This window comes from Phaseolus vulgaris, chromosome 2 (genome assembly GCF_051622355.1).
Source record: "Phaseolus vulgaris cultivar YP4 chromosome 2, ASM5162235v1, whole genome shotgun sequence".
NCBI lineage: Eukaryota > Viridiplantae > Streptophyta > Magnoliopsida > Fabales > Fabaceae > Phaseolus > Phaseolus vulgaris.
This window is the reverse complement of record NC_143499.1, coordinates 48,900,048-48,917,984: the sequence shown is the minus strand read 5'-3', so window position 1 is coordinate 48,917,984 and position 17,937 is coordinate 48,900,048. Positions and strand designations below refer to the sequence as shown.

At 31.8% G+C, this 17,937-nt stretch overlaps 2 protein-coding genes across 5 annotated transcripts; both read right to left on the bottom strand.

The window, feature by feature from the left end:
• Positions 1-4,469: 4,469 nt before the first annotated feature.
• Positions 4,470-5,955, bottom strand: LOC137809834 (uncharacterized). The gene has a single exon (XM_068610904.2). The coding sequence runs from the start codon at positions 5,345-5,347 to the stop codon at positions 4,631-4,633; it is 717 nt and encodes a 238-aa protein (XP_068467005.2). The 5' UTR covers positions 5,348-5,955; the 3' UTR covers positions 4,470-4,630.
• Positions 5,956-9,841: 3,886 nt separating this feature from the next.
• Positions 9,842-17,498, bottom strand: AMSH1 (associated molecule with the SH3 domain of STAM 1). Of its 4 annotated transcripts, none has more exons than XM_068615174.2 (14): positions 17,213-17,498; positions 16,026-16,090; positions 15,838-15,913; positions 15,573-15,758; positions 15,308-15,402; positions 14,979-15,075; positions 14,863-14,909; positions 14,187-14,511; positions 12,968-13,057; positions 12,531-12,593; positions 12,378-12,452; positions 12,220-12,282; positions 11,487-11,539; positions 9,842-10,320 (listed from the first exon to the last, which is right to left on the bottom strand). In XM_068615174.2, exons 1-14 carry the CDS (start codon positions 17,321-17,323, stop codon positions 10,146-10,148), a joined length of 1,521 nt encoding a protein of 506 aa, XP_068471275.2. In that variant the 5' UTR covers positions 17,324-17,498; the 3' UTR covers positions 9,842-10,145. The 4 variants fall into 4 exon arrangements, with proteins under 4 accessions (XP_068471275.2, XP_090155352.1, XP_090155353.1 ...); XM_090299226.1 differs by having other exon boundaries at positions 14,863-14,904; positions 17,213-17,487; XM_090299227.1 differs by lacking the exon at positions 14,863-14,909 and having other exon boundaries at positions 17,213-17,485.
• Positions 17,499-17,937: the final 439 nt, after the last annotated feature.

Genomic DNA, 17,937 nt, shown 5'->3' with positions numbered 1-17,937 from the left:
TGAAACTTCTCCATTATTGTTACTGATATCTTACCTACTCTCTAGCATTGAATTTTAGCCAGAAATATTAGTTATTAACTATATTAAAGCTAAATGCATAGAAGATAAACAAGAACTAAAAAGGAAAGAAAAATTTTCATTGGCTGGATTTTCCAATTAGGAAAGCTATGGATTCTTGGTCAATATTGAGATGAACTAAGGTAGTCTTTCCGTTTGGGGCATACACAGATTACAGAAAAAGAACAAGAAATTCTATAAGAATGGAACAGGAAAAACAAGGGAGGGACGATCTAGTAATTATTGGGCTAGAACCATAAGTGTGGTGATGGGCCGAGTTTGATTGTGGTTAAAAACGGTCATCTACTGATTTTTGTATTTAAGAGCATTCGATGTTGAATAAGGCCAATAACAAGGTCAGATATAGAGAGGTTCTAGAGATTTTAGTATACATCAGAAGATACTAAAGAGAGAATGACAAATTACATACTAAGCTAAAAACACATTTGTTTTTAAACTAGTTTTGAATGTTCTGAGTTTGAGATAGTCTAGAACAATAAGATTCTGATAACTGAGTAAAATTTGTAAATGCTGTTTAGAGGGTGTGTATAGTGTGAAATTCATTCTGTGTACCAGCTGTAATTGTTGTTATTCAAGAACTAACCGAGTGATGTAAATCTGATGGAATTGCCATAGAAAACCTCGGTTTGTTGAGAAAGAACAGTAAGAAAACATATTTATTTACTTTTTCTTCTATTCTCGACTCTGCCTATTTCTAACCTGAGTGCATCTGTTACTGGAGAATAACTCAACCAATATCTGAACCAAAAGTTTTTCACATTAGAAATTGTAGCCTTGTGTGCATGTGAGAAAATAGTAGAGTAATAGTCAAGGATTCTAGCACCTTATACAAATTGAAGTTGCATGTATATATTAGGAATGTGATAGTTTTTGGAATTATCTGCTGTCATTTGCATGGGAAACACATCCATTACACAGATTGGTACTGTGATCAACAAGTAGAGAGGCTTAGACATTGAGGGTGGAATAAGGATGTAGAAACCACAACCAATTGCAGACATAAGGTGTGCTTTCTAGTAGTGATAATGGAGTAAGAGAAAAATGATAATGTAATTAGATTTATCAATGTCTCATCACTGTTCTAACTCTTATTTATCAGTATGTTATTATGTTTCTTATTCTCATATCTTTTGAAATTTTCACATCATGCCAATATTTTTCTTCCTTTGGTTAGATGTTCAGATAACTGATATAATTAATTTACTTTTTTTTTGTTTATATTCAAGCCACTAAACATATCTATAAGAAATTATTTTATCAATTTAAATATTAAGATGTCTTAAAGTTAAAAATTTCCAATGTATGTATTTCAATATTTTAACTATCATAAAGAAAAGTCTATGAATCTTCTTTTTAGTATTCTTGAACCTATTGAAGGGAACTGAGCAATATATTCGAGCCAAGATTTTAGGGTTATAATTGGTGGAGAAAATCTAACCCAATTTCAAGCCAAGATCATAGCATAGGTCACAATCACCACCATTAATGCATGTAAATATAAAAGACACAATACCATCCAATTAATTGTAGTGATGTCCTTTCAATGTCTTTCTGGAATTTTATATTTTTTCATAAACTTCATTTGGTGGAGAAGACCACCACATGGACACAACACATTCTTTGGTCCCAAAAAAAACACACACTAACTACATATAATTCTAATAAAAACATTAATAGGGTTTAATATTTAGAGTTTAGAATTGAGAAATTAGGATTCATTTCAGAATATAGGATTTAGGTTTAATCTTTCATACAAGAGCATTGACGATCTTAAATATAAAATATTTATTATAACTAAGAATGTGTAAACTTTTAGTTAATTTATAATTTATCTTTCTTTTTTGTGTATTTATATATATATATATATATATATATATATTAAAATCTCCATTCTATCTCCTTTTTATTTGACTTTGTTATTGATCTAATTTAATAATAAATGTTAACTCCTATTTAAAGTTGAGCTCGATTCATAACGCTACATTTACAAATAAATTTGTGTCAGAAAATTATTTTTCATTGAACTTAGTTAGTGAAAGATTTTTATATCATTTCATTTTTATTTATTTCTAACTAAATCAATTTAAAACATGCAAGTTTATTTAAGTATATAATAATAACAAATTCAAAGCCCTCCAAATTGATCCTACTCTTCTTTCTTCTCTTTTCATTTTTTTTTTCATTTATGTAATTTTAATAGTTTGCAAGAATAAACTATTCATGATCCAATGACACGATTATGAAAACAGAAATTTATCATGTATATAATCAGAGCATTTATCTAATATAATAGGGGATATTGTGCATTAAAATCACGTTAATTGCATATTAATAAGATTGATTTCCATAATATATTTATCTAAATTAATATTATTACACTGGCATAATTATGTAGTAATAATAATTCCAAAAATCATGGTGACTTTAGCCTTGGGCCATCCACCAGGTCGGTCTAATCGGTATATGATCAATCAAAATCCAGAACGGTACAATCATGTTCAAATTGGATAATGCTTTTAGATTTAAGTTTTTTGATAAAAAAAATGTTGAATGCAAAATTTCTTATTTATTTGATTAATTGGTAATAGCAAATGTTATGGTTGCCTATGTTAAGTATAAACGACCTAATAAATTAATAAAAGACATATCATAGTTTAATTTTTTATTAATCAATACATTCTTATATAAAGTAATTTATGATTTTGATATTAATAAATAATAATGAGTTTTGAGAAATCTAATCAAAGTTGGTGTACGTGTATTATCTAAACGATAATCATATTTTTGTTGAAGCAGTGATATAAAGACACATATTAAGACACCAATTTTTAGAGACCAAAATAATTAGTTGCAATAGTAACTAAATTAGAGACTATTTTAGAAACTAAACAAAATTTTGGTTTCTAAATTAGTTTCTATTATTGTTAAATAATTTTTAAATAATTGGTAGTTAAAACCTTGATTGCTAATCAGATACCAATTTAAAAACTATTTAACAATAATAGAAACTAATTTAGAAAACCAATTTTTTTTTTAGTTTCTGAAATGGTCTCTAATTTAGTTACTATTGCAACTAATTATTTTGGTCTCTAAAAATTGGTTTCTATTTCATGATTTTCTTGTAGTGATTACATATCATTCTCTCTCTTGAAAGTATATCATTCTCTCTCTCTTGAAAGTTTCCTTGTAATTTCATACAATATTTTTTTATTATATCACATAAGAGTATGTGTTTAAGAAAGTTCCAAGTGACTTATTCTTAAAAAATACTTGTATATTTTTTTGTCAAGGAGAGATAAGAGTGATTTTGTATAGATAAGAGTGATTTTGTATATTATGTGTAAATCAGTATAATCTATAATGAGTGTATTATAAACTCAATATAAGTTGTTTAATTTAATGAGAGTATTAGATCACTAAAAACATTTGATTCGATCGAGCTTAATAAACAAATATTAATTCGGTCAATTAGAAGATAATTTGATAGATTTAAAAATATAATGCATGATTAAGTTCTCCATTACACTAAATCAAGAAATATTTTTCTCTTCCCATTTGAAGAAAAAACGAAGTTCCATTGAAAAGAGGATGACTTAGTTAATATAAATTATCATTAAAAAATTTGGGATCTTATAAATATTTTTATATAGTCTACAAAATTTAAGTATTCTTCTCTCACTTATGTAGACTTATTTAGACTTGTACAAGATTACATTAATATATCAATACATTGCATTTTAACTAACTCATTGGATCACTTTTGTGAAACAATATTAATTGAAAAAAGTTCAAACTCTGAGAACAATGGAGTGTGTCTTAGGTGTTTGAGAGCATCTGCTAGCATGTCTAATAGAAATTTTACTGTTTATGAATAATAAATAATTTGTAGGATTCAATATATATTTATGAACTTTAAGTCTAATTTAATTTCATAAAACCGATTTATAAGGTGAGATTTACACTCATTTATAAAGAACGAAATATCCTACTCTCTAGTCGATGTGAGATCTGCAATACCCATCATACTGAGACTATCAACTCGTACGTGAAAATATATGTTATGAATAGTGGGTGACACAATAAGTCTAATAAATTTTTGCAAAAATAAACTTTAAATGACTTTGATACAAAACTTAACTCAATTTCATAAAACCGACTTATAGAGTTATAAATAATGAAAACAAATTAAATGCATGAATCCTCAACATGCAACTCAAAGGATGATCAACAAAATTAGTAGCTAATGAAGACTCTGACAGCAAAAGTTTCCAAAAGTAAAAGTTTGATAAAGAATTTGCTTGTCCATGAAACTGGCATGGTGTCATGTGTTTTGCAATTAAAGACAAAATGTTAGTTGAACAAAATAGCATTTCTGATAAATAAACAAGTGGTAATCAAAAGCCTCCATTTATTATAGGAAATGAATCATCACAGAAAACAAGATTCCCATTTGTAACCTTTTAACTGCATGCTCATCATACATTTTTTATCTCTCCAAATCATTACCTTGGCATAGTAATTAGCATAACCACATGAGCTAATAAGAACAAAATCACTTGGTGCTTTTCTTGGCCCTCCCCACACGTAAAAAAGAACCCAACCCAAAGAGACTAGCACTTGCTTTAGAAATGCAAGGAGTTGGTAGGTTCAAAACAGGACTAATCCAAACACCATTGCCATAAAACCTACCATAACCCTTACCAGAACGAGACCTTTGCACAGGATACAAATTTAAGGTTGAAAAACTTGAAGATGTTAGTGGCTTAGCAGCTGAATGCTGCCTGCTTGAATTCACTCTCTTTGGAACTGCCACTGACCCAGTTGAGTTGCTCCTTGACAAAGGAGGTGAATAAGACATGAAGCTTTTCTTTGTGTCACAACTAAGACTTTTGCTTCTGCTGAACCCCCAGAAAGAGTGAGTTTTCTTATCATTCACAGCTAAAACTTCTCTAATGCTCTCTTTCTTCATTCTGTCAACAATAGGGGAACATGGGAGTGGAGGAAGTTTCATGTAAGGAGCTTCCCCATAAAGGGTGTGTTTCCGAGTAGTGTTTCTCTTTTGCTGCATCTGAATGGGAAGAATCACCCCATTGGAGAAAAGTTCATCAGCAGAAGATGATTCAAACTCAAGGCTTCTGCCAGTGCTGAACTCAAACTCATGATTTGACCCCAGAAGCATAGTGTCTTTGCGTGACACATCTTGTTTCTTTGGTAGCTCAGAGACATCATGGGAAAAAGAAAAACGAGGGGGAACTATTTCAGAACACATGATCACACTGTTGTTTGTTGCCACCAAAGTGTGAAACAGAAGAAAAGCAAAAGCCAAGGTGGACTTCAAGGTTCAAATGTGAAAAGCAAAACAAGGGAAAGAGATTTAAGGGTTGGAATTTGAAAACATGGGGTTACTTTTGATTCACAAGTCAGAAGTACACGGAAACAGAAGGCATCCAGATACAGTGTACAAAAGGAAGAGTGTGTGTGACCATTTTGTTTTCAATGGTGTGAAAATTGGAAGATCAAAGGAGATTCAATGTTCTTCTGTGAAGAGGAGGCACAAGGGATTTTTTGTCTAACATTGTTGGTGAATAGAAACAAAAGAGGAAGACAGAGAAAAAGACTTAAAAAAAGAGAAGATGTTGTGTGTGACAATTTTGAAATTGTAAAAAAGGTTGTAAGGTGCAAAGTGAGTGAAGGTTAAAGGTATGTGGCTGAAACCAAGATCTAATTCTGCTGAATTGAAGGAATAATGTTTGGAGTTTTTGGTCTGCAACATACACTTGTTCCATAAGATGTAGACTTTGGTTGTTCTTATCTCAAACCATTGATCAATTCCCATATTCTTTTCCACCGTCATGTTTGTATATAATTTTAAGGTTGGTGGGAGCAACATTGTCTCTTCTATGACATAAAGTGTAAACAATCACAATTTATTCTTAGTTAAAAAAAAAAATCATTGAGATGATGATGAACCAATCTCAAATGAACATTTCTAAATTAGGTGTTCTTCTTCTTCTTGTATCTGAGGATCATTTCTTAAGAAACATTTATACCATATTTAATACTGATTTGATTAATCACATTACACGTGGATGGACCATACTGCAATCTTATGGGTTAAATCTCCCCATAATTTATTATAACATACTAAATACGTTTTCTTAATTTTTTAATTAAGAAGAAAGAATCTTCACCCAACCACATTAAGTATCACAATTTGTCTTTTTTTTTTTAGCAATATTTGTTGATTGAATTTTTATTTTATTAATAAGAGTGAAATTTGTATGGTTAGTATAGGACGAGTCAGTCTCGATCTTAACAACCGTCCGACTATGTTAAAAAACATAGTGTCTATTTTAGAGTTTTTGAACTTCGTCACACTTTTATCCTTAAAAAACGTCTCGGTAGATTAAAGAAGAAATGAGTATTTAAACTACGTACTTAATGAAGAAATGTGTATTTAAAGTGCGTTCTTAATCTTGACACTTAAGCTGTGTAGGACTATATTTATCGAAACAAAATTTAAATTTTTTATTTATAAGATTCAAAGTTAATTTGAGTCTAAGCTATGTTATATTTATTATTAGATAAAATAAAAAGTATAGCATTACATGACAAAAAAAAAAATAATAGAAGCACGATTAAGGGAAGCATAGTCAAATCAGAGTTTCTGTAGACTGAGAATTTTGAAAGGGAGAAAAAGAAGTTCGGTTACTTTAATATCTTTGAAAATTGAAAGGTCGATCTTTCTATAATCGCGTTATTAAAAAATGAAGGCAACGAAATGAAAGTACGTTGTACCTGCAATATTATGGGTGCCTCTAATAATAATAAATAAATAAAAATTAATATTAAATAAAATTATTAATGTCAAATAAAATAATCTTTAAAACTTATCCAATTATTTTTTTAAAATATTTTACAAAATATTCTTCCCCCATCAATCAAATCATCCATTATTTACAAAAAAAATCATATTTTTACTCTTCACTTTTTATTTCTCTTCCACGGTTGTCAACATATATTTTTTCTTTAAACAATTACACTTTTCATTTTCTTTCTCTTTCTTTTTCTTTATTTCATTTTCACCGGAAAATGCAAGCTGAAGAAGAAGTGTTATTCATTTATGTAGTTACACCCCATTTTGCAAACATGAAAAGACTTGTTAAAATATTAATGCTCTATATTCTAAAGAAGTGGTTACGTATTATGTAACAATCTGCTATAAAAACTTAGTCAAATTAATTGATGATACTGACTCAATGTTTCTTTACTACCCAACATTACTTGTATCACACCACCATCTTCATACTTCTCAGGCTTTGAAATGGAAATATTCACACCTTCCTTCTAATGTTCTTTATTATTCATCTCTAATCAAAGTTATAATTTTACTCAAATATTTTTTTTTTCAAAGAACAGGTAAGATAAGAACCAACCAATCTCTAGTGTAATCCATTTGACTTTTCTCCTTCTAATTCTATCTATTGTAATTGATTCAGAGTGTTTTGTGTTTTTGGTCTTTCGACCTATGTGATTTAGTAAACAAAAGCGGTGAACTTGTAAAATACTTCTATTACGAAGTGGACTTTAAGTTTAACTCAACTCCATAAAATTAGCTCATGAAGTTGAGGTTTGCATCCACTTATATACAATGAAATGTCCTCATTTCTAGTAACAACTTCAACGTTCAAGTCAATTTTGTATATTCAAATAAGTCATTAATGTTACTTTACCTATCTTATACTATTTTTTTGGACCTCTATTTATACATATGCATGATGGGTTTCGCAGTGGATCATGAAAAATGTTGAATTTTCGCTTGGACTTGAATATTTTCATTAATTTATGTCATTGTATTATTTGATTATTTAATCTTTAAAGTAATTTCACAGGTGATCACATCTATAAAGACGTGTTTTTCGAGAATAGTTTGAGTTTTTCATAATTAAAAAATCAAAAGAATTGCAGACTAGCCGATTAACCGAATTGTATCAGATAGAATCCAAGTCGAGAGGACGATATAACTATTTGTACAATTTTCAAAATAAAAATTCTCATTAAATGTTAATACAAGTTAATAGCATAATTTTACTTTTGAAGATAAATAATTTTTCAAAAGGAGTAAAAATTGGAAAGAATGTTGTTTCAGTATTTAATGAAAGGAGAAGTGAGGTTTTGAGGATGTGGTTTGCGATGCTTAATAGTGGGCTTGGCACAGCATGGAACCCACTTAGGAACTGTTTGAAGGAGCCCACAGAGCATCTATGAACCCTGAATTGGTCATAACAGAAGCCATTGTTTGGGGCAGGAAAAGATGTAACCAAAATCATAAATGAGGTACAATTTGTTGATCCAAACAAATGCAATTTATTGAATAATTTGTACAACAGTGTATTTTGTGTAGACTATGATATCTATAGTTGAGTGTGACTGATCTTGGTTTGATTAATAAATGATGTAGAGAGTAGGATGTGATTGGACCCAAAGACAAAGTTAAATGTCACCACTGTCACCACTGCCTCTTCATCAGTCAAAAAATGAAAAACGTCCTTCTATCTGCATATTGGCCTTTTGTATAACAGTATCAGTCTCACATGGAGACAGTGGCCATGAATCACAGATCAAGCACCCTTAGTTGGCATAATCTCATAACCCGCACACATGTAACGTTAATGATTTAGTTTGAAGATAATATTTATGATTTATTGTTAATAATATTAAATTTTCGGTCCATCTTTATTTAATGTCGTGGGCCAAACCCGATAATAGGTGAAAGCATATCCGTTACTGATATCTGAAAATGATATAAAACATCTTATTTACTCTTCATGAAGAGTGGAGGTGATTGACTGAATATACGGAATTGTAATTAATTTAAGAATATAACTCATATCAAATATACGGGAGAACACTATCTTATATAAGGAAAAGAAAACAACTCAGAGAATATCTAACATAGAGGGAGTACTTTCAATTCATATTTTATATTATACTCACGGTATACACTAGTTTATGTTCTTACTGACTTGAGCGTTATCTTCTGCACGTGAAGTCCCTCAATTCATGAAACTTGCAAGAATATGATCCGATAACCATCTCGAAAGTTAACCGACCTCAACCTTGTGCTCTAATGAAGAGACACCTCTCTTTTCTAAAACATCTTAATTTTTTTTTTAATAAATTATAACTATAAAAAAACATAATTCACAAATATCACATAAGTGTAATTCACAAATATCGGAGAAGCATAATTCACAAATATCAAAGAAGCATAATTCCATGAAAAATATATAATTCTTAACTATATATCTTGTTCAGTTAAGTTATAAAATTTTAGTTCTTGGATTTTAAATACAAATTTAAAAAAAAATAGTAAAATGGAGCAAAATTGATTCTAAATTAATTTCAAACTAATTTTAGATGAAATTTTAAAACAAAAAGATATTTCAGATTTTTTGTAAATTTCATCAATTATTATACTATTAAAAATTGTAAATCTATCGATTTAATCATTGAATTGTAACTTTAAAACTAGACAAAAATAATATAGTAATAAAATGATTAAATTTTTAAAATGTTTTTGGAAATGTATTTAGTATATTAATTTTGATCTACACAAATGAATGATAAAATCTTCTAATTACTAGGGTGGTGTTGAAACTTATTCAGTATATTTTATTTTCAGTTAAGATGATTTAATATGCAATATCTGATATTGGTAGAGAAGCAAGTGTAATCAACTACACACAAACACAAGCAGCAGTTGAAAGCTGAGGATCTATACCCATATACTGGAGCTAGTAGGTACATTTGATTGATGCTGATATAATACAGTATGAGAGGTAGCAGTCACAAATATCCTAAATGCAATACAGAACAAAATAATGACCGTACAGGCCTCCATTGGTGAATAGTTCCAATCTTTTTACAGACACATGCAGACATGACATGCATTATGATGGCCATGGCTGATTCAATGGTAAAACCTACAAATCTTGTGAATTTACTGTAATATGAATAATTAGATGGGTATTGTAGTTTACACATCAAGAAAAACAAACTCCTTGTCATCGAAGATCAATGACATCAAATTTTAAATCTGGGTTCATGTAAACATCTGTGCATGTATCGTAAATGGGGCCACCATCTGGAGGCTGATTATGTGAATGAAAGCCACGTTGCGGGCATTGCCTTATGACCGACATTCCACCAGGGGTTGTCAACCGAAAAATGCCATGGGTTCTGTACATGTAAATAGATAAGAGTCATTTCAAAATAGACAATCTTTCAGGCACCAAATTCAGTACCCTTTTTATATGTAAATCTGAAAAGATTCCAGCTAATTCCATATAGTAGGGGCAAGAATAGTAAACAGCTGACGTAGGAGAAGCACAGCCAAGAAGGAAGCCATCATATTACTGTTTCATTTTTCTCTTTTTATATTTTGTTCTTAGCAGCTAAAGTGGAAAAGGGTTTTAAGAATTATTTATCATCACAAAGTACCGACCAAATCAAAGGCTATGAAAGTGAGTGATAGCCATCAAAAGGACAAGAGAAAAATGTAGGAGTGGAAAAAATGAGAATGTTAGAAGGGATGCGTGATTACACAAGTCATTATACAAATTGATTGTATAAATGAAGAGATTGGTGTAACACCAGTGGAGGAAAATACTACAGAAAATCAATTAAGGTGGTTTGGCCACGTATAAAGAGGGCCCCAGCGAGGAGAGTAGTGTATATAGTATGATTTTAAGTCTTGTGAAGAGGAAAAGAAAGGAAACAAGGAAGAACATAGGAAAAAGTTGCCAAGAAGAATCATCAGGTACATAGCATCTTTGAAACTTTGGGCCTTATTTCCAAATAAAGATTTTATTGGAAAGATTAAACAAGTAGGTGATATCCATTTAGGAATCAAGCCCTTAATGAAAAAAACTATAGGCCCTATAGAGGGACAAAAGCTTAAATTTTATGCAAGTAAAACTTAAGAAACATAGTAACAACAAGGACCAATATATGCCAATGGGGCATATAGGGACCAAAACTTAAGGGTTTTAAATTATTTATAGAGAGGCTACTTCCTAAATGAGTTTCATCTATAAGACCAACTGATTAGGTCAAACTATTGAAAAAAAAAAGACTTATGTAAAAGTTGAATTATATAAACATCTCCCAATGAGATTACTGATCACTTAACAATGAGAGATCCTAGGATGTGAAGCCAAGTCATGCAGTTATTATGAATAAAAGATCAACTTCCTAGTACAAATAGGATTACTCTTAACTGTCAAGGCAGCGTTATGCTTGGTAGTTATATATCAAATTTAGCCTCACAAACTTAATTTTTAATTGGATATGCTCTATTTGCCCTTTTCCCACATCACGACAGACATTTTGAGACACGATGTTACCTTGAACTGTCTGTTGGTGCCATAACTATTGCAACAGCTTCTGGAAGCATAATCTATAGAGACAAGCATTTGCATAAGATACAAAGAAAAAATATAAAGAAAACAAAAGAAAAATAAAATGTACTCAGCTTGATTAGTATTTAAAAAGCACAACAAATGGGTGTGATGTGACACAGGCCTTTGGAGCACTACAAATAGTCCCGTGTTTAACAGAAACCGTAGAAGAATAAATTTTAGAAAAATCAACAAATTTCTAAGAGATCGATAACAAAGCAAGGTGCGACCCCTAGAAACATATGTGTGTGTGATGTGACACAGGCCCCTCTAGAGCACTACAAATAGTCCCGTGTTTAACAGAAACCATAGAAGAATAAATTTTAGCAAAATCACCAAATTTCTAAGAGATCGATATCAAAGCAAGGTGCGTTAGAAACAGATCTTTCGGGTATATTGTAAATTGTACTCTGTATATGAAATTATACAGTTATACTCAAATATATGTTTGATACTAAAGATGTAAAACTGAATCTAGAATGAGTAGTTGCATTGCAAGTCTTCACGTATAAAATTCTGCAGGAAATTTAATCTGGGTAGAGCATATAAACCATATACATCTGTAGATCTCTCTTTTTCTACCATTTCCTCATTGCAAATAGCATAAATATATTTCAAAGACTAATGCAAACAAAATAACAATCTCAACTAAAACTTAAGAAACCTCTCTCGAACTCACCTGATATGAGTAATGGGTGTGTACATCAATTGATGACATGAAACAAGATTGTGTGGGATGTGTCTGGCAATGCAGAATTATATATATATCAGTGTTGCAACATGGGAAGACAAGCAAATTAAATTATGCGATGAATATGTACAGAAAACTGAACTCACATGGATCCATCCAAGGGGGAAAAGAGATTGCTTATCCTGTACTTCAAATATTTCCTCTTCGTTTGTAGCTTGGCACTGCTCCAAATGTAACAAATTTTAAACAAATAATTGTAAAAGATATTACTCAAAAGAATTGAGATGAATATTTCTTACAGAACTAGATGTTGCCTCCTGCTTTGGGATTATTAGAGCGGTAATATAAAATTTTCTGTTTTTCTGCAGATCAGATGCATTAGCAAAATATCAATAAATATCTCACAATTTCAGCTAGCAGATTGGTGAAAATCTTACAAAACCCAGTATAGAAAAATATGTTGTGTAGTGTGCCAATTTCATGCCCAAACACGCATGACTAAAAGACAAAGTCCACAAATTGTTGTTGCTATGGACATAACACAATTATAAAACTAGTTTAAATTTCTTTTTGGTTTCTGGAAATCCAACAATAGGTTAATTTTGTTTCTAAGATGGTACATGAACATATTTCAATGCAAATGGTAAATAATATGGATTTGATAGATCCCAAGCTAATCTTGGATCTATCCTTGATTGTTGCTTAAAGTCCCAAAAAATACGTGAAAATCACTTACAAGCAAACCTGCAAGAATACCACAAGTCTCTAAATTTTTGTCAGTGTTTGACTTGGCTAGCTTCATAAAAGTCTTCATCATAGAAGTTGACTGCACATAGAAACAATTGTCAGGAAAATAGGGAATATACTACAACTGAGCATAGTTATTCCTCCCCAGAAATGTACCTAAAAAAAGTGAGAAGAGAGAAAATAGCATGTGCTGAATTCTGTGTTAAATTATATCACAGCATATATTTACATTAAGGGTCATAACATAAATACAAGAACGTATAGTCTCTCTAAACATAATTAAGTAACATGTAATCCACCCTATTTACAATATTATTATAATTACATTTTTCTAACAACCCCCTTATGTTGAAAAATATAATCCTATGTATCAAGAACAAAGGTAGTGGTGATTCTCCCAACAAAATCTTCTCTTTAATAAAATGATATCTCTTATGATGTATAATATATAGTGAGGATTTTGTTGCCAAGAATGGAGGAAAACATCCCAATCATGACATAAAAAGCCATAAGAATAGCATCAAACCCAAAAATAATGAGGAACATTACCATGAAACAAGAGCATCCAAATTGTTTTGATTAGGTGTGTGTTTTTACATTAAGCAGACTCATATTGTTCAGGAGTACGAGAACAGAAGAAGAATATCATGTGAAGACATAAAATATTGAAATTGTTGAGATGCATGTTCATAGGCATTAAAACTTCGTATGGTGTAAAAGGGAACACCAAATTGAGCCTTGATTTTATAAATAAAAATGGAAAAAGAAAACAACTCACAGTGATCTTTCATAAAGAATAATCATCCATAAAATTGACAATATTTTGACCCATGTCAAGATATAACTAGGATCCTAAACATCAAAATGAACTAAAGTAAAAGATGTAGCATGACACAAGACAGCAACAGTGCTGGTTAGGAACCACAAAAAAAAACATCGGGTAATAGAGATTCAAGGAGATAGGGCCAAAAACTAGAGTGGGTTCACCAGGCAAGCACGGGTTATGGTTACTACTGAGTGATAAATTCCGTATGTTTAAAAGTGGAACATACATTTATATTAGGGAAATATAAGGATAAATAAAAATAAGTATGGGAAGATAGTTAGTCTAAGTAGCATAATTAGATAACATGTAACCTTTCCTATGACAATTTACAATTACATTAGAATACAAGAAGAAAGCATCAAAGAATGTTATTAGTTCTTACAATGTGTAGTTGCAGAGGAGACTCAGCACGAACATCTGTTGTCTGAATTTCTGTCTTACATCCTTCCTCAATAACATGAGGTGACACTGCTGGAATCAAATCTTGTACTTCAGCAAGTACGGGTGGAGGAGAAGGCTGTCTGATAACTTCTATTTGAGTAGGGATTTCTGTTGCTTCAAAAGAGATAAGAGAAGGAGCTTCATCAACATGCTTTTCCCGGGAGTTGTCACTCTGGGTAACAAATGATTCTAAATCTGATCTATGTTGTTCTGAAATGCTATTATCTTTATCACTCAGAGATCCATCTTCCAAGGGTTGCTGAAGGCTGTTTGTGCAGGCAGTGAATCCAACAGGATGGATTTAGTTTATATAAAAAGTAAATAGATAAACAAGCTCAAGGTGCATCACGGGCAAAAACATTTCTTTTATGATCCAGCGGGGCTCAAAGTAGGCCTTACATGATCAAGGGGGAGGGGGGAAGGGAATGGGAGAAAGGGGGATGTCCCACTGCTTAACCAACTGAACTAACTCAAGGGACATCAAGGATGATAACTTGAGAAGCATTTCACTAATCATCAAATCAAACCCTTTTTTTGAATAAATTATTTAAATGAAGTACCATTATTTAGAAATGCCAACATAAAAAAAACTGCAGAAACTTAAAATAGGCCATAACCTTGGAATTTCAACTGGAGACAAATCTATGATGGTTGGATACCTGACCTACATCCAGATGGAATATTCAGAATGATCTTTGAACAGAATTGAAAAAGAGCTAAATTCTAAGCATACCCCTTTATCACTTGCAGGTGGTCGCCACTGCCCTTTAAGCCCATTGGGACCTAGAATAGAATGTCTGGAGAGAGTTTCCTCCTTTGGACGTAGGAGACTTAGAGATCCACAGAAAACAAGCATAATCACACGGGTGGTTATCAAACAAAACAAAATCATCTAGCACTATCCACTTTCATATGCAAAGTCTAGTATGACAATTAAAGTAACTAAACAGATTATAAAACTTCCACTTAATGGAGAGAAAGTGAGTACAGTTTTATGCAGTACTGATCACCGTCAGGAGGCAAAACATACACGGAGGAAAAGTCCAAATGTTCAATACTTACAGTCTCCTCATATTTTCTTCCACAGGCCTTACACTAGAAAACTGCTGGCCCCTGGATCCTTGGTAAGCAATCTCTCTGGTAGTTGGTACGATTGCCTAGTTACATACAATACAACAGCACATGGATACAAGAAATTCTTGAAAGGGGAGTTGGGGAGCATACAAACAGCCAAAAAGCATTCAACAAAAAGAATAGATGTAATTGTAAGGAATGATTGTGATTGATAAGCTACAGCCTTCAAAGCAAATTCTCAGGGAAATTTTACCTTTGTTTGATTATAACTAGCCAAAGTTTGTTTTTTCACTGGAGAAACCATCAAATTAGTTGAATGACATTTCTCCTGTCCATTGTGTTTGTGATGGTGGTATTCTCGCCTGCTGTTAAACTCATTGATCTTCTGTTGCACCTTTGGTTTCAATTTCTCCAGCTCAATCACAGAATTTAACAATTTCTATAACAAGAACCTTAAAATTAAATTACATCTAAGAATGTGCAACAATTTGTAGTTCGAAGACAGGATGAAAGCTAACCTTTCTCAAAACTTCTTTCTTGCTTTGTGGAGATGATCTATAATCTCGGTGACGTGGTATTGTCTCAGAGACCAAACTAACACCAACGAATGGCAAATACCCTCAATTCAGTTTGATGACAAAGATAAGAAATAGAATATAATACAACATTTATGAGTCAAATAATATGAGGGGACATCTAACTTTACCTAGAAAATCTTAGGAGCATGACATATAGATCAACAATATTTTTTTCTGCACGAAAGATATCAGCCTGCAATATCAAAACAAAAGAGAGAGTTAATGGAAAGCAAGTATTGAAAAAATTATCGGAAAAAGGAAAACATTACCATATTAACTTTTCCAGATATTGAAAAGTATTAAAGCAAAACAATTAATTCGGAAATATCAGTACAAGCAATTAGCACTAAAAGAAAAAATATGTCTCAAAGACTGAAATTATTACTTGCCATGCTGCATATATAACATGACATGGCTGCAAGGAAAAACCGAACATAATAGCATAACAGTTGGATAGTGAAATTCATACATGCAATTTGTTCATGTCACTCACAATTAAAATCCTAACTTACTATCTAACACTTCTATATTTAAAATCAATTTAAAAAGGGTAAATACTAATATTTTCAATTTGTCCATTTTTATGCAAAGGCGAGTACTTGCACAACAGTAAATTTGTCCTTTGTTTGTGACTAGTTGGTCCCGGGTTTGAATCCAAAAACAACCTCTCTGCATAATATGAAGGGGAAGATAGTATACAGTGATACTCTCGGTAATCTTCGTTCAAAAATGAGCCTTTGGGCACTAGGGTATCTTAGTTTCTCCAACAAACAGAGTTTATCAGCTTAGCAGCAAACATGCTACATCACAATACATATTGGGTAGTTAGTTATAACTGTAGCCATTAACTAGGAAGAGTGTAGGCTTAAACTATTAGTTCTATGCTTCTCTTGTAACTTTCTATCCTCCCCTATCCCTCTCTATCTTATAAATGCAAGTTAAACCTCTTGCATAAAAAACATTTTCAGTCAATTAAATCAATAATAACAATGAGCTTCTACCATGAAACCCCTCTCCTCTAATTTGGGCTCTACGATTAGTGGCCACATCAAGTTAGTTTCACTTTCATCACCTCTCGATAAACGAATAACATCAAAAACATGATCTTGAGTGTGATGAATATAACCTAACATTCTCATATATTTAAAGTAATAATATATCATAAATGACAATTCAAAATAAGGCGGTGAAAATTGCAATATCTCAGTGAAACCTATCTTTGCCTCGTCCTCTTCCAGTATATTCTTACAAAATCAAATAAAGTGCTACCAAATTCGTCGGTGTTCACATCGTACGCAGTGTAAAGGAGAAATACCTGTTTGAGGATATTATCAGCGATCCTGTAGTAGAATCGGAGAGCAAGTCGATTATCAACATCGACTTTCTGCGTACTCGCAGCAATATTGATGGTCTCCGAAGAACACATCTTTTTTATTCCGCAGAATATGAATTGAATATGTTGTTGCTGATGCTGTGCGTTTAACTGTGGACGCAGCTCCACTCTCAATTTAGCTTCGCCGAGTCGTCGTCAATGGCGGCTTCGGAACACAAAAACAGATCAGAAGATGCCATGTCATTCTGGTTTCTCGCGAGGGCAAAATGGTAATTCCTGGTTAATATTCTTTTTTTTATAAGGTTTGTTTTGATTTGTTTACCTCACACGAACCTCGTTTTTATTTTTTTATCTTTTTATTAATTTTTAATTTGATAAGGTCCAACTACCTTAATAGATACGAGTTTTGAAGTTCTTTTCATTCATGTCATGCCAATTGACATTTGTAAAGTATGTACCATAACAATTAAAAGAAAGAAATTTTTTTTTAAAAAAAACTAATTCTGTTAATCAGGAGTAAGGATGGCAAAGCGACCACGGGTTAATGCGGGACGAGCTAATGGATTAGCGGGTTGAAAAGGTTAGTCCGTCCCGTGTTTTTTACTTGCGAGTCGCGGACCAATCCACATGACCTGTCCCGCTTTGTCATCCCTAATCAGGAAAATCGTATATTAACATAATATACTTAGAAGTGATAAAAAATATTC

What these genes read in the sequence shown, in the direction of transcription:
- LOC137809834 (XM_068610904.2), bottom strand. Translation starts at nt 5,347, where the DNA reads ATGTGTTCTGAAATAGTTCCCCCTCGTTTTTCTTTTTCCCATGATGTC.
- AMSH1 (XM_068615174.2), bottom strand. Translation starts at nt 17,323, where the DNA reads ATGTGTTCTTCGGAGACCATCAATATTGCTGCGAGTACGCAGAAAGTC. An exon ending in GTATTCTTGCAGGTTTGCTT is followed by an intron (nt 12,594 to 12,967) that starts GTAAGTGATTTT and finishes TCTGATCTGCAG; the next exon opens with AAAAACAGAAAATTTTATAT. An exon ending in GCACCAACAGACAGTTCAAG is followed by an intron (nt 10,321 to 11,486) that starts GTAACATCGTGT and finishes TTACATGTACAG; the next exon opens with AACCCATGGCATTTTTCGGT.